General features: G+C 45.1%; 1 protein-coding gene across 4 annotated transcripts in view; it reads left to right on the forward strand.

Moving 5' to 3' along the window:
* Positions 1 to 17,500, forward strand: part of sorcs2 (sortilin-related VPS10 domain containing receptor 2) — a 214,971-nt gene that overhangs the window by 105,429 nt on the left and 92,042 nt on the right. For all 4 annotated transcript variants that reach the window (XM_031585230.2, XM_031585231.1, XM_031585232.2 and 1 more), the window contains exon 3: positions 6,976 to 7,075. In XM_031585230.2, the coding sequence (XP_031441090.1) occupies positions 6,976 to 7,075 (100 nt within the window). The remainder of the gene's footprint in view (positions 1 to 6,975; positions 7,076 to 17,500) is intronic.

Genomic DNA, 17,500 nt, shown 5'->3' on the forward strand with positions numbered 1-17,500 from the left:
TGTGTGTGTGTCCACACACGCGTATGTACGTGCAGGTTCATTTTTTTACTTTTCTTATTCCCACCCTACTGGTCCCACCAACCTCTTCATCTGCATCGCCAGAGAGAGAGAGAGAAAGAGAGAGAGAGAGAGAGAGAGAGAGATAGATAGAGAGATAGAGAGAGAGAGAGAGAGAGAGAGAGAGAGAGAAAAAAACACCCCTAGTGTCTGAAGACAAATGGTGAATCAACAAACAGGCGCACAAAACAAACAAACAAACAAAGCAACAAACAAAACGCATAGACTCCCAAACACAGACACTGCTTCGGGCGGCTGCACGCAACCTGCTGCATTCCGAACACGACCTCACCTCTTCCTCCACCACCTCCTTCTCCTCTTCCTCCTCCCCCTCCATCTCCCCTCTGTAGCTCAGACCTCTAGGGTCTCTCTCTAGTGTTCTTCATGAGGGCTCTTGTCTTTGGCTGAGGGCTCTCAGCCAGTCTGCTCTACCCACTCTTTAGCCAGCTCAGTCTGCTGCTCTCGCTGTGTGTGTGTGTGTGTGTGTGTGTGTGTGTGTGTGTGTGTGTGTGTGTGTGTGTGTGTGTGTGTGTGTGGGCGGTGTCCCCATCACCTTCTCCTGTGGGTGATTCATGAATGATTCAAGAGGGCCCTTCCTGGCGCATAATACTGTATGCAAATTGCGATACACAGCCCCAGCCTCTGAGTCAAACTCAAACAGCCGATGAAGTTGTACAGCTGTTGAGTTCACCATAGCTGCTGAAGCAGGGGGTGGGGGGGGGGGGGGGGGGGGGGGGGGAGCAGCAGCAACAAAGTTTTCAGTTTTATATCTAGAGAGCCTCTGGAGTAATTCACCTTGCTGTGATTCCACTTGAAAACCACAGCTGTTCGATATTGTAGTTGAACGTCAGTTCATCTTTTCCACAGAGAGACCAACGAGTTTGTAAAGGCCTTTAAAATGTATAACGTTATTACATAAATGACCTATATTCTACATTGAAGTCTATGTTATATAGGACATAAATGGCTTCCTGGGCCGATCTGGTCCGTCGCCTCCTCCATCCTGCCCTGACATGCTTTAATATGGTCGTTCTCCGTTGGCGAGGACCTGAGAGAGCTTGTGGGCAGTGGTCCTTCACTCGGGCTCTACATCACTGTCCCAGGGACACGACAGCAGCAGCAGGCTTCTGGAATGTTTCCGTAAGATCCCCGCGTGACTTTGATGAAGCGGAGTACTGTGGGATGGCTCGGCTCCAAGCGTGACCGCCACCGCTAAATCATCATTTACCGTGAGGATTTTCTGTGTGTGTGTGTGTGTGTGTGCGTGTGTATGTGTCTGTGTTTGCGCGCGTGTGTGCGCGTGTGTGTGCGCGTGTGTGTGTGTGCGCATGTGTGTGCTTTTTTTAGAGAAAGAGGCTTTGGGGGGGTAAGGGCGTCCGCATTAGGTAGTGGTGCATTTTTGGGCCACCACTAATTGCTCGTCTTCACTAACTCAGTATTCTCGATAATTAAAGCTGGAAAGAACTCTGTTCCCCTCCGCTTGTCTTATCGATGATGTCCAAATTTGGTTCGGTTTTAGCGGAGATGTGAGTCCACTGTTCCACTCAAATGCGTCAGCCAGTTAGGTGATTGCACAACCACCTTGGCAGCCACCTTGTTTCCATAGCAACATTTTAAACCATCCAATACAAGAAACCTGGCCTTCCTCCCAACCGCCACTTACCCCCCCCCCCCCTACCCCCCCAACCCCCCCCCCCCCCCCACCAAAGTCATTTCTGACCTCCGTCTAGGCTTGACTGATTAAGGGTGAACTGCCTTCGAGGCTTCACAGGTCTGCTGCTTTCACAGCTTCACAGCTTCACGGGTTCGAGTGCGATGTCCCCGCACGTCACGTCATGTCCCCATAGAGACAGGAATATCAGTTCTCAGTGTGACTCTTTTGTGCTTCTCACCATGACCTGCGTCCCTCTTAACACACCTCAAGGGTAAAAGACAGAAGGGACGTTTTGATTTACAAAATACCCACACCCAGTTTGCTGTGTTTCTACCATCATTTTATTAGTAGGTTAGCTGTGCAGTCACCAGTGACTCACCTTAAAGGTGTAGTCCTCAATTCAATTGTTTCCCTATTTTAGTTCAGCAGCCAATCACATTACACCCCTCCCTTCCAAGCTCCTGTTGATTGGCTGGACTACATCCAAGCCACTTTGTAATGTTTCCTAGTTACAAAGCCAGGACTGTCCTTTAACACCAGAGGTTTTTTTTTGAGCACACACACACTGGATGGACAGCTAGGAGGACATGAGGAGAATTTCAGAGAATTTGACGAAAGGTGTAAGTGATTATGATCAAGGACTGCACTTCTAAGCCACTGGATGTCTCCTCTCTGTGGGACAGATCACTGAGATAGGAGCCCTTATTGCATCCAAGCAGCAGTCGGCTCAGGGCGAGTCATAAAACACTTTTATGTGTTGCACCTGCACTGCCTCTCATTTTTGCCATCAAAGGCATTCTCGCTCCATAAAAAGAGAAATGATAGAAAATAAATAAATGGACAGAGGGGGGGGGGGGGGGGCCAAATCCTGTCAGTCTGTTGAAATGTTAGTGCAATGAAACAACGTCTGTAACGTGTGGCACACTGGTGTCAAGACTTCGAAGGGAATGTTCACGACACTCTATTGAATTACTATGTAACGAATAGCTAAAACAAATATCAGAGTGCAGCTTATCCTACCTGTGTTTACTGTATATACACCTATATATTTCGAGAATTAAAAAAATGAATTTCATTTCCATTGCATGTGTCTCAGCACATGAAATAAAAACACAGTTGTCAGAGTGTGTTGGGTCACATAACGCACACTTGATAGTCCACGCTTTGAAGCGTGCAACCCAAGAGGGCAGAGGAATGGCGGATGAGAGGCTGGGTACAGAGAGGACCCATGACTTTTTATTTACAGGATAAAATCTCTCCTCATAAATATGAAAGGTTTTTTTTATGAAACATGTTAAAAGTAATGGGTGAGCCAAGTGGCAGCGGTTTATGTCCTCTTAGATAAATCGAGAGACTTTTTTGGGCACCTCCTTAATGCCTCTTTACTAAGGCATATGTGTAGGAATTTATAATAATGCATCTTGTCCATGCAATTCAACTGATAGGGCAAGGTTCAGGCAGCAACAATACCATAGTTTCATTTTCCAAGGATGACATTCAATGTCAGAAAAAGTATCTGTAAAATTACTGTAAGATGTAATTGATAAAATGTCTTTGTAGAGTCCTTTATATGTAGTTTCTGGGAGACTAATGTTGTTCTCAATGTGTTCTTCATATATCCCTAGACACAGGGGTGGTTAATTATGAAGCAAGATCAGTGTTTCATCCATTTACATCAGTCCATTTTACACTGGAAATGTTTGAATTTAGAAACTTTGAAGTTTTAATTAGCACCGACTAGTGCATTTGGGTTGCTGTCTTTTGAAGCGCTCCGAAAGGGCAATCTGTCAGAAGGACATATTAGTTCAGGCAGCGCTGGAGGTTGAAACGCGAGGGCTGAGCTGCGGTTGCTTTTTCCTGGGCAGTCTGACACACTTCCGTTGGCAGGGATCACTCCGCTGCTTCTCTCTCCCCGGACTTAAACAAGCTCCCCTAGGAACTCTTTCCGTCTCAGTGGACCAATCATAGCACAGCTCTTCAGACACAGCAAGCTACCTCATTCCTCAGGCACTAATTTGTCTTGACAGCATGGGTCTCTTTCCAAAATTCTCTCTCTCTCGATGAATGACTGCGAGCAATCTCTCTCTCTCTCTCTCTCTCTCTGTCTCTCTCTTTTCTCTCTCTCTCTCTCTCTCTCTCTCTCTCTCTCTCTCTCCCCACTTGAATTTCTCCATCTCTTGGTCTCGTTTGTCCTACTGAGTATCGCCAGCTGCGAAGCAACCAAAATAGTCTGACAGGTTAAAGTGCACCATTTTCATACCCTGACAAAAAGATCAGCATGCACTGTAAAAATGATTCATTCAAATCCAGTGAACTCTACACACTGTTCAGTTGAACTCCCAACACATTTAAAGGCATTAAACATCAGGGCCTGGTGTGTTAGCCATGCTAGCGTGCTAGCAATGCGATCTGACTGCTAAGCTTCTTGCTCACATGTCAGATTAGCCACTGGGCGCCCCCCCCTCACATCTCAATCTCCCCGCTCCACCTGAGGGGACTTCTTTCTAAGAAACACCTACCCTCTGAAGATTTCACATCAAGTCCCTCCAGCTGGGATTTAAAAATGTATGTTTGCACGTGTGTGTCTGGGTGTATGTGTGTGTGTGGGTGTATGTGGGTGGGTGTATGTGTGTGTTTGTGTGTGTGTGTGTGTGTGTGTGTGTGTGTGTGTGTGTGTGTGTGTGTGTGTGTGTGTGTGTGTGTGTGTGTGTGTCCTTGTGTGTGTGTGTGTGTGTGTGTTCATCCCTCTGACAATTTCCACTGGAGTTATTTTTCAAACATATACAGAATGCACTTTGTGTGCTTGTATCTTTGCATTTCAATTACATATACTACAGCCATACATGCACAGTAATAGCATGTCACAGTCTACTAGTATTTACAGTGCCTTTGCTATATTTCATATTTCTTGCCTGTTATCCCTTTTCTCCTTGTGTTTCTTGCGCTCTCCTCCTAACACCTCCCCTCTGGGACGAATCAATCTTCTTTTCCTCTCGTTACTCCTTCACCCTCTCCTTCCCAGTCGCCACCCTTATTGCGAGCTTTCATCTTCCCTGTCTCATTTTCTGACTTCCCTAGTGCCGTGGCGCTGTGTGTGTGCCCGATGCTTTCAATTTGTCTTTCTGAGGACCGCAGACACCAGTTGACTTATGGGGACATTAAGACAGAATCAGCTGCCCAGCCATGCTCCAAAATGTCCTCACTATTTCTCTTTTCTGTCGTGGCTCAACCCAATCTCTCTATCGCTCTCTCTCAATGTAGCACATGTAACTGAGTTAAATGAGTTCCTTCTCCGTGTGCATTTTATTGCCCTGGTCTGGTTTTCCTCCCTATTCTCCGTTCTGTGACAGTGTGTTGTACTGGTGCAAGCCAAGTGGCAGTAATTCATGTGCCATTAGCAGGGGTTAAATCATTATCAGACACATTTGGACATTTCAGTGAGAAGCTGTGCACCGTTCTTCAAATTAGCCGTGGAACTAAATGCTAGCTACCCTCTGACATTTCCCTCCTCATACAGAGAAAAAGCACCATGTGTTGTTCTCTCTCTCTTTCTCTCTCTCCTTCTCCCTCTTTCTCTCTCTCTCTCGCTTTGTCTCTCTCTCTCCTCGCCCTCTCTGTCAAAGTCAGATGATTGTTTTCTAATGACCTTTTCTGCTAATGAAAGGGTGTAGCTTCCCTTAAGTGTTCCGAGTTCCTTTGGGCTGTTTCCTGCTTAATTGGAATGTCTCACTGAGAGAGGGAAACAAAGGAAAGAGTATAGACAATCCTCCAGACATTAAGCCTGAAGACAGTGAAGACTACTGATCAGCCTGTTAGAGCCAACCAGGAAGTGATGAGTCTTAGCCATTTTTTTTACTGTAAGCTCTAACTGAGACCTTTGTCATGGTCTTCAAAGCCCGTTAGCTGTATGTGATCATTGCTTGCCTAATCTAGAAGGCTGGTGATCAGCCATCTAGCTTTGTGATGAGCAATAGCTGTTTTGTTTATTGTGAGCCAGCATTGACAGAGTTATGTTGTTTTAAACCATTTGCACCTCACACTAATAGCCTAACTACTAGCCTAGCCAACTATAAAGCCTGTAGGTGACATGCTAGCACGACTAGCAGGCCGAAGGTGCCTCAGTCGGTCAGTGTGACCAGTTGTGTCTCTGGGCAAGCTGCCTAGCAACCAGTCTTCATCTCCTGGCTGGTAATTAAGACATGAGAGATGAAAGCTTTGAGAGCCCCTCTCCCGACACAGATGGCTAACTCAGACGGGTAAACAAAATCGTACATAAAGGAAATCACATTTTTTTTTCATAAATAAGATTGTAAATGTATGTACCCAGGAGGACAACTAAGAATTTGTAGTACAGAACAGGATAGAAAAAAGGCTAATTACAAGGGTGAGGGTTGTCTCTAGCCGTGGGTTCACTCGTTGACCCTGCTGTTCAAGTCTGTCAGAACTTGTCCCAGAAGCACTTTTCTTTTTAAAGGTTGAACGCTCACCACAGTCCCCACACAATAAGGCCTCTGTGGAAGAATTGATTGTTGTTCCACTCAGCCAGTGGCACCCTGATATGCAACCTTGAGCATTTGGCACAATTGCTACTCTAATAAATAAATAAATAAATAAAGTTTAAAGGGTTTTTTAAAATCCAGAATTAGGTTATTTTTTCTTTGTGTCTTTATTTTACCTCCGCTCCTTTCTACCTCATTATTGTACTCTTGTTCAAAGAAAGGGAACAAAGAAAGGGTGTTGAGAACATTCTTCTCTCTTCTGTCTCAATTTCGTACTTTCTTTATCTCTCTCTCTCTCTTTCTCTCTCTCACTACCGCTCCCTCTCTCTCATATGGCTTCTTTTCAAGACAGTGCTTCTATATTAAATAGGATTGTCTGGCTGTCAGTCTTTCATTCAGAGCGCTCACGTCTTACTTTCTGTGTTTTGACAGCGGGCCCATTGACTCCAAACATAAAATGTCACAAGCTATTGTGGATGAAGTGTGATCTGTTCGTCTTGGCTGGATAGAAAGCATACTCTGAGAGATGCTACCCTGAAAGCATCTAACGCATCAATCTCTGGACTTCATACAAACACACACACACACACACACACATCATAGACTGCATCATCCTGCCAGTGCTTCTGTCCTCTGAGATGTGGCCAACATGGTGGGAATGACAAGTCAAATATCAGAAGAAGTGAAACATTGGCATTCGTTCTTTAATATCTCTCTCTCTCTCTCTCTCTCTCTCTCTCTCTCTCTCTTTCTCTCTCTCCTCAGGTCCAGTGATTACGGCACCACCTACACCAAGCTGAATCTGATGGCAGGAACAACCATCATTGTTACCAACTTCTACATCTGTCCCAGCAATAAGAAAAAGGTAGGACATTCTTCACCCTGATGGGAATGTTTGGGAACTCTTCACCCTGATGGGAATGTTTGGGAATTCTTCAAAATGTTAGAATCTGTCGATGAGGTTTTGTACAGAACTGTATAGTGCATTAAGGCTTTATTTTTTAAAGCTAAATTCAACACAATCTAAATTATCTAAATTTTCTTATGAGATGCAATAGATGCTGGAGTGTGTGTGTTTGGGTGTGTCTGTGTGTGTGGGGCATTGAAAATACAGTGACCACACACACACACACACACATACACACATACACACACACACACACACACACACACACACACACACACACACACTTACCTTGAGGTCAGTTTTGATGACGCTGGCAGACAGGCAAAGGGATCAAAAGGCATCGATCCAAAACAGCAGCGTCTGTTCCATGCTGTCGACAAGTGCCAAGGCTGCCCATGCATGACCAATGATGAGAGTGCACAACACACACTCCCACACACACACACACACACACATTCTCTCTCTCACACGCACACACACACACACACACACACACCCCTCTTTCTATCTCTCACACAAAGAAAAAGAGAGAAAGAGTTCTAATAAAAGACTTACAGTATATGTTTCATGGAAAAAAACTCTCATTTTGAACTGATGTCCAAAGATAATTTTTTTCTAGCTATTCTATTCCTAACAAGTAGAATTTCACAAAATAGTCAAAGTTTATATAAAAAGGCCGGAAAGACATTTTAAAAATCAACGCATTTGAGATGGTTCAGGGAGACTCACTGCAAAGAGTATAATTTCTCTCTCACGCTCCTCCTCTCTTTCTCTCTCTCTCTCCAACGTTTTATCAGTCTGTCATGCACTAGACTGCACAGCGTGAGCCGATTAGATTAGCGCAATTACACGAGAGTCTGTTAAAGGCGACACGGACATGGAGAGATGCATAAAAAAACCTTCACGGACGGAAAATGACCTCGGGCGCATGAGTCACCTCCGCAAAAATGACCCCTGTCAGCGTCAAGTCTATTTCCTACACCCAAACGTTCTTCGCTTTTTTTCCCCCCCACACATGAACGCTCTTGTCTCACTTACCTGTGGGCATATACGTGTTCTAATCGCAGTGATGTTAGCAGCATCCTCCTTTTTCTGTGCATCTCCACAGTTCCTCCTCTGAACTACGTAGGGGTCATATCACAAACGGATCTTTTAGTTCCAGCCGCTCGAGTATGTGGAGCGCAGAAGAGAGTGACTCCTCTCTCAGCTCGGTGGGACTTTAATGCTCAAACCACAGAGGAAACGATAGCACTAGGGGTGGATGTGTAATAGGATGAGCAGGTTCTCTTTAGAGACAGAATGGTTCTGGAAAGACAGAGCTGGGAGAGGATGAAAGGAGAAAGTTCTGTCCACTAAAGTTCTTTTCCAACAGAGTTGCACCGTCAAGAATTACAAGCCTTTTCACGCTCTTGCGAGTGAGCGATTTGCACGCTGTGCCGTTCCGACGAGTAGGCGCTTTTCACACTTTTTGCCACATCTACTGTAGCTATCACTTTTCCATCCTCTATAACAAACACACACACACACACACACACACTTGTACCCACACTCTCCCACTCTCCCTCTCTCACACACAAACACACACACAAACACACACAAAACACACTCAAACACATAATCTATGTCGTTTGAGATTCCTTCTCAACAAAATCGGCTAAATCTCATTGATTCAAAATGTGATAAAAGCCTGGTCTTTTGACAGCAATCTTTTTTTCCACTAGGTTCCACGTATTCAATTCAAAACTGGAATAAAAATGCGTGTGTGTGTGTGTGTGTGTGTGTGTGTGTGTGTGTGTGCATCCTTCCTCTTCCAAGCCGGGTCCTGCAAATCTAACACTTATATTGCTCTGCTGTTTTTGGCACCACTTGCTGGGCCCATTAGCAATTGTCTTATTTTATGCTCAGTTGGCCCAAGTATAATCTGCACAAAAACATTTCTTTTGTGATTGTCTTTGTAATACTTCTATGCCACTTTGCCCCCCTCTCCCCCACTCTCTCTTACACAGACACACACACACAAACACACACACACACACACACACACACACACACACACACACACACACACACACACACACACACACACACACACACACACACACACACACACACACACACACACACATTCACACATCCACAAATAAGAAATAAAAAATGTCTTTTGATAAGTATCCCAGTGCATTGACAATTACGGCAAGCTGTCCTCGGCAAGAAGCGTGCCTGTCGAGTTCTCTTTCATCCACACCCTACTGTTCACACGAAGCACCCTCTCCTCCCCTCAGGCTGGACCTCCTGTGTGAAAACATCATTGCACAATCTCCCATAACCTGCATCCCAATGTGTCCTTGCATTGACAGAAACGCCATCGATCTGTTTGAGAGGACCCTGACAGCTGTGTGCTAACATACTGATCAGTGCGTCACGGGGGCCTGCCGAGGGGGAACTAAATGCATTGACTTGAGCGGATTTCCCACATTGATCAATACGGGGCGGGGGGGGGAAACACAATAACTCAGTTGGTTAGATTGATATGTTCAATCTTATGGGAGGATATATGTGTAGTGTGTGCATATGAGGTAATGCAGACACTTAAAATAAAGCCTGTCTTCTTAAGAATGTGTTCTTAAGCTTACTCATCTGTGATTAAATGGATTTAAAAATAAGCATGCGGTAATCCATTTGCGATGATTAAAGCTGGCCGAGTTTAGGCACCGAAATTAAATTTTAGGAGGGCTGCTTTTGAGTCGAGCTGACGTGTCTCAAATGGAATGCTTTGGTAATGCAACAACTCACACTCTTAATTAAGTAACACACATGCTGAAGAGGAATAACAGGGACTGGTGATGAGATTTTCCAACAGGTGTCTGCACAGACCGATCGTTGTGTAATGAAACCACAGTAGATGTAACCATATATGATAGCATAAGAGAATGTGTGTAATACTGTACGTGAATTTGAACCTGACTTATCATATCAGGTCCTGTTTGTCATATTTAACTGTACTTTTAAATAGCCCATTAGTTCAAGTGAAGTACATTAATAGTGACTGTCATCTTTGAAGAAACTTACATTTGTAAAATTACATCCAGAGACGTCACACTCTGCATGTTAATTAGATTTCCAGTTCCTTTCAAGGTGGAACCGTTATTTTACTTGTCGGTTTCAAATCTGTAAAGCCAAATGCTCTTTGATGCTCTCCCGAGAGGCCCTCCATCACTACACACTACCTGCCCTCTGTCCTATAGGAGCTATGATTGACAGCTAGATTCTTGGCTTTATTTATATGCCACCGACCTGTCCTGGCTGGATGGATCATTGCCATCGTATTGTTTGTTTGTCTTCCCCCCAGCTACAGATCATGGGGTGGTCACACAGACAGAGACATATTGACAGCTACTGTGAGCAAAAATGTCAACAATGAAAACCTAAAAGTTTTTCTACCTCGTGATTCTACCTTGACCTTTCCTGTTGGTTCCAGCGAGATACCTATTTGGCTCTCTAAAATGCTCCGTATATTTCCTGTTACCTAATCACATGCTCGTGTCTTCCATTGAAATGTTTTGAGTTACTTAGTTGTTTAGGAGAACCAATGAAGGCCTGGTTTGTGTGGAGAGCTCACTGTTTTTTTGTTGGCGTCTGTAAAGAACGTAAAGCTAGATCTCACACAGAGGGTTCGTTTTCATAACCCCATCTGCATTCTGATGTGAATCTTCCCATTCTCACCAGATATCAGTTTATTGTTCGTCTGAATGGTATATCTGTCATGAATATGTCTCATGGATCCTTGAACAGAAATCCTTGAGATATTTTTGAGGAGGTCTCTGACATTCATCTCTCGTACGCAGGACAATACAGAATCTAAAACAAGAGTGATATAACGACAGCGAGTACATGGTGTATTAAGAGAGGTCATTTCATATGATTTTCAATGAGATATATATATATATATATGTGGAACAAATGGGGTTAAAGTCATACATGTTCCCTCTAAGTATTCCTTCAATATTATGTGGTCTTTTGCTGTATCTCCCGGTCGAATGGAGAGGCTCTGTAATGGATTGATAATGCCTGAATAGATTTCCCCACACTCTACAATGGATTAATCAGGGCATGAAGGGAGTGTGGGTGAAGCCTCTCGGAGGTGGATTTGTTTGGGATTGGATGGTGGTGTCATTTAGGAAGACTTGCCTGAGAGATCCTGGGTTTTTACAGTGGAACTTCACAGGAGTGTCTAGGCTGCTGTGTGGTAATAGCACCTCCACTGGAGACACTGATAGTGAATCATGGGGGGAAGGAGATAGGGCCCAGTGACTCACTATCATATGACTTTTAAGGGTTGCGGTGGGCTGCAGAGAGAGATATTGCTCGTCGGAGAAAGAGAGAAAGAGACAGAGAGAAAAACACAGAGAGAAAGACACGGAGAGAAAGACACAGAGAGAGAGAGAGACAGAGATAGAGAGCAGGTAGATGAGAGTGGACGGGAAGGATAGAGAACCGATGCAACTTATGTCTAATTCTGGAAAAATTGATCTTTTTTCACTGTGTTTTCTCCATGACTATATTAAGCTGCATATAGATTGATAAATTAGTGAACTTCCCACATATGGGGCAATGACACCAGCTGACTCACCTCCACTGCCTCTGCGTATGTGTTCTATGTATGTTTGTGTACTTCTGCCTGTGTGTGTGTGTGTGTGTGTGTGTGTGTGTGTGTGTGTGTGTGTGTGTGTGTGTGTGTGTGTGTGTGTGTGTGTGTGTGTTTGTGTGTGTGTGTGTGTGTTCGTAGGAATATATGTGTGCTTCATTCATGTATGTATCTTTGGAAATATGTGTGTGTCTACATGTGTCTGTTTCTGTGCGTTTTGCTTTTATAAATATGTGTGTAGGTGTGTGTGTGTGTGTGTGTGTGTGTGTGTGTGTGTTTGTGAGTATATAAGTACATATGTGTGTCTCTACATGACCTACCGCTCTCTGCACACACACGCTGGTCTACCATTTCCTCAGTGCTCTTCCCGCGCGTCCTCACCCCTTACCTCCCGCGCTCCGCTTCTGCCGGATCTACAAATTGGCAATTTTCTCTCCCTGCGTGACGCTCCGCGTCACACCTGCGAAATCGCCGCCGTGTGTGTGTGTGCTCGTGGGGAGTGTGTGTGTGCCCCCCCCCCCCTCCCTGCGCTGGGTTAGAGAGCTCCAGGGGGAGAGCTTTGGCTCCATGGCCCTCCTCGCCCCTTGTTTTTCTCCCAGCTTAACAGCCCAATTGCCTGTGACGCCCCAGACTGTTGTCAATCCACTCGAAGGTGACACTCCTCCATTACAGGTGCAGAGCCTGGAGAGGACTATTTTCCAATGTGTGTGTGTGTGTGTGTGTGTGTGTGTGTGTGTGTGTGTGTGTGTGTGTGTGTGTGTGTGTGTGAAGACAGTAGATTGGTCTTGCTTATTCGTATTTTTTTTAGAGTTATCAGACGACAACTTTCAGAGGTTATATCATTGCACACACACACACACACACACACACACACACACACACACACACACACACACACACACACACACACACACACACACACACACACACACACACACACACACACACACACACACACACACACACACATCTCTTATCTCCGACTGTCAACTGTTGCAGATTGTCTTTTCTTTAGTTTGGATAGGCCACTTTGTTTGTGGGTATCATTCAGATATCATATCATTCACAGCAAAAAATAGTTGTGTTCTTGCCATCAGGAAAAATAAGGACCTCCAGCAGTGGCGTGTAGTATTATTCTAACATTCTGCCTTTACACTGTGAAAAATACCCCTTGTGTTTGAAAGACAAAAGAAAACAAAAATTCCTTCATTCCGTGATGTAGAATCGACCACTATTAGATTTTGATTCCATTTGCCGTGAAACTCTTCAACACCACAAAATGAAACTCTATGGAAGTCCTGAATGCTACCCCGTCTGCTTCCGTCTGGCTTCAAAGTCATGCCAGGCAATACTCCCTGCCCGTCCGCTGCGTGGAGTGCAGTTAGGACAGAAACGCTTTGAGCTCGTTTTCTCAGAAGCCATAAGGTGTGATGATGACCATTATTACTGCCAGGCGTGGGGGATATCGATCTCCGCACATGCACCCTGTTAAGCTGGTTCCACTGGGTGACCTCTATTGATCTCACGATGCAGCAAGTGTAAAGTAGTGACCTTAACTTGCTCAAAAAAGCCAGCCAAGCATTTAACAAAAATAAAAAGTGGGTTTGTGAAACTTACACAAGTAGTTTTTTTAAAGTAACAAAGCCCCACCCCAGCACCCCACCACCCCACCCCCAACTGTATTATCTTGTGAGATGGATGACATGGTTGAACTTGCAAAAGATTAACACACTGCACGGGGAACGCAAAGAAACACAGTCAGTCTGGAAGCAGTTTTTTTATGGTGCGATGCTGTTGAACGTAAAATAAAATATTCCCTTTTTACTTTGATGCTCCAGTCAACCTGTCAGATTGCAACAGATTGCACAGACATGTTTAGAAATAACCCTGTCAGTGAAATATATACAAGTGATCCGTGAAGGATACCTTAGATTCTAAGCAGCAAGCTAGATAACTGCAGTCTTGTCCCGCTCAGGGTAGCTTTACTAATGTATATCTTGTGTATATATATACATAATGTATATATGTATATCAAATATATATAACATATCACTCTATTACGGCTCTCATTCCCACCAATCTCTTCAGCACTGACAGTTCATCTGATTGGCGTGTCAGTGGCCCTTTCATTTCTCTGCACTTCATCTCAGCTCAGGAGGCTCGGCGGCGGCTCAGAGTCTCTCCCCCCGTCCAGACTGGGAAAAGACTGGGTCCAATAAGATCCGCGAGGCAAGAGCGAGGGAGACCCGGCAGAGGAGATTGCAGTTATCTCCCCGAAGCCGTCTCCCACGTTCACCTCCGTGAGGCGAGGGGTAGAGCAGGAAGAGATTGAGAAATCCATGCAGAGGGTCTGGGAGGAGCTGGCCTAATAGAGGGGCTTGTTTGAATGGATTTTGCCGCGCGGCCCAATCATTAGCTTGAACAGAGAGCCCTTACCTCTCTGGCTGCGGTTCCTTCCACTATTACGCCATGATGTCTCCAAAGGCAGCCCGTCTTCCTCAGTGTCGGGTATCTGAGTCGCATGTGGTCAAATTGCAAATATAACAACAGAGTCAGAGAGGTGGAATAGCCTGCCCCCCCCCCCCCCCCCCCCCCCCTCCCCAAGGACCATAGAAATACAGCAAAGGAATGAGGGCGAAGCCACAGGGATCCAACAAATGAGGACGACAACAAACAACAATCACAGACTAATGCCACATTCTGGAACCCTAGTTCAAACACAGAGCAAACCACAGGCCTGACAGCGTGATAGCCTGAGGGAAACCAATGGTAAGAGTTAGTGAAAAGTACTGTGTAGCCCTTGGGACTATAGTCTCTTTAATGGTTTGGTATTATACCTTCTGAATGTATACGCATAGAAATGCTAAACAGTAGGGAATTCATACCGGCAATAGGCGGTCTGTTTATGGGAGCTAAAGGGTGAGCTATGCTAATGCTGCCCTGTCATGTAAAGCCTGTGTAGAATAATTACATGGAGGCAAGGAATAGCGTTTCGGTGTGTGTGTGAGTGGAGTGAGGAATGGCATTGAAATGATTGGACAAGTCGGTGAAAATTGTGTGCTTTTTTTGTTTGTGTTCGAAGTCTGTGTGTGTATGTGTGTGTGTGTGTGTGTGTGTTGGTAGGGGGGTGGGGGGGGTTGTTGTGGAGTTTAAAAAAACTGGTGCACTATGTCTATGTCAGACACACCTAAAAGCCAAGACACACACACACACACACACACACACACACACGCAGCTAAGACCAGAGACACAGAGATGAAAAAGACGCTCAGTGGATGGCCGATGTTGCCCGCCGTGGTTCGTGCTCATTACTGCCAGCCCTTCCCAGGATGCACCTGTGGCGTGGGCATCTGCGGATCTTTAATGGGCTCCACTCTGTCTCTAATGACAGGCTCCTGATCAGGGCTTCCTACCTCAATCCCCCCATTAACCATCAGTCTATAATCAGCATCACTGACTCCAAAGCAGTCGACAGCACAACAGACATGCTGTGATGGGGAGCCGTGGTGGAAATGTTGTGCGTTTGTCACGACAGCTGATGTCGTTATGTGCATTTCAGAGGAAACTGCTCAGAGCAAATCAATGATTGGCAGTGTGTGTGTGTGTGTGTGTGTGTGTGTGTGTGTGTGTGTGTGTGTGTGTGTGTGTGTGTGTAAGGAACAGAGAGAGAGAAAGAAAGAGAAATGCAGAGAGTATTCTAGTTAAAATATTCTACTGTGGCTTTGGCACAATTGTATACAGTCATGCTGATTAAACAACACTGAATCTGAGAGAGAGGGAAGGACAGAGAGAGAGAGAGAGAGAGGGGAGAGAGAGAGAGAGAGAGAGAGAGAGAGAAAGAGAGGACACAGTTTTAACATGACCCTTAGTGTGGTTGAGTGTGAGACTGGAGGTTCTGGTGAAGCGCTGGCACTGTAGGCGACCCCGCCGGGTGCAGGGGGACTGACATGTAAAGGACAAGGTGGAGCTCTGAAAAACATGTCCGCTTGAGGTGCGACTTCCTCCTTGAGCTTGTCCCCGCTGGGGGAGTCGGGGTGGAGTGCAGTCACAGATTACTTTGCTACTCCCTTCCCGGGGAACACACACACACACACACACACACACACAGAGAGACAGACACACACACACACTGATATTACAAACACTTGACACAGTGCTAAAACATATGCTGCCACTTCCCTTGAGAAGGATTCTCAACCCTCTGTGACAGATACTTTGTCTCTGTCGTCATCACTCTCTCTTTCTCTCTCTCTCTCTCTCTCTCTCTCACACACATACACACACTCACTCTGCCTCTCTCTCTCTCTTTCTCTCTCTGTCCCTCTGTTTCACTCTCTCTCATTCTGTCTCTTCTCCCTCATCCCACTCCATCTCTCTCAGAGCCAGCACCTCCCACCACCCTGCTGTCAGGGGAGGGAAGTGTGTATGCACAGATTCATTACAGGACAAGAATGAATGGCTCCTTCCTGAGCTCTTCATTTTACTTCTAATTTATTTTATTTGTAATTCATCCAGTGACTTCATACTCATCCTGAATTGTGTGTGTGTGTGTGAAACTGTGTGTGTGTGTGTAGTGTCAAAGTTAACCTGAGTGATGTGTCTAGGCATATGTCCGTGCCAGGGTGGCATATCGATCATCTTGTGTGTGTGTGTGTGTGTGAGAGAGACTGTGTGTGTGTGTGTGGGAGGCGCTCGCTGTTTGACTAAGCCACTAGTCCTGTTCTGATGGAACCCTTGCAGTTTACAATTCCATGAAAGACTCCCTGCTTAAAGGTAAACAATCTAGATGAGAGCACTTTAATATTGGCCAATTAAAGTGAAAAAATGTCACTGATTTGTTGATTTGGTCCATTGAGTAGATTCATTTGATGAATTATAGTGCGGTCTATTTTAACAATTTAAAGGCATGCGGCATCTAAGCTGTTTTCAAGAGAAAGTTGCTATATAAATACGCCTTCATTTGTCACTATTTACAGTTGGATGTGCCAGTTTTGTGAATAATGTGCTGCTAGCTTGAAATGTGCCCCTGTTTTAAATCACATATAACCCTGTTGGCGTTAAAAAAAAGAGAGTAGGCTGTCTTCCTCGTGCCATGGGTACATCTCCATCCAGATGACCTGGCACGCTGGCAACCTGCTGGAAGCTTCCAGTAAGAGTGAATCATTCTGGGTCATGTCACTCCTTAAGGGCCAAGGCATGTCAGGCAACCATAAATTCCAAATCTCCTACTAAGATCTCTGATGTTGAAAGATCTGACACACTTACACAAAGATATTTTGTGGTGGACCACCTCAGGTGTCTCCCCATGGTGATCATACTGAGGGTATCCAGTTTTATTCAGTGTCCTCCCAGTGTCTGCACCTGGGTTGTTCCTCGGCACTTTGTGATTAAGATCGGGCTCAGGTGATCTTATTATCTTTCTCATTTTGGATTGTAGGATGTACTTGAAATGAAGATACCGTCCAGCTCAAGGTGAAATAAAAGCCTACTTTCTCAATGTAGCCGTTTTTTTTATCCTTAACTTGCTTAAATGCTATACAACTGAGCAAAAGGCTAGTTTTCTCCCAGCACTGGATGCTAGAGGACGTTGTGCTTGTGTAAAACAGGTGCTGTTTCATTAAAAGCGTCCGTAATCTCCCAGTGTATGGGATTGACTGTTTATGTCAGATAGACTGCTCTTGTATGATATGCTGAAAGTTGGCTTCTTCAGAAAAGAATGTTGAGTGGCAGCTCTTGTC

This window comes from Clupea harengus, chromosome 18 (assembly GCF_900700415.2).
Source record: "Clupea harengus chromosome 18, Ch_v2.0.2, whole genome shotgun sequence".
Classification (NCBI taxonomy): Eukaryota; Metazoa; Chordata; class Actinopteri; order Clupeiformes; family Clupeidae; genus Clupea; species Clupea harengus.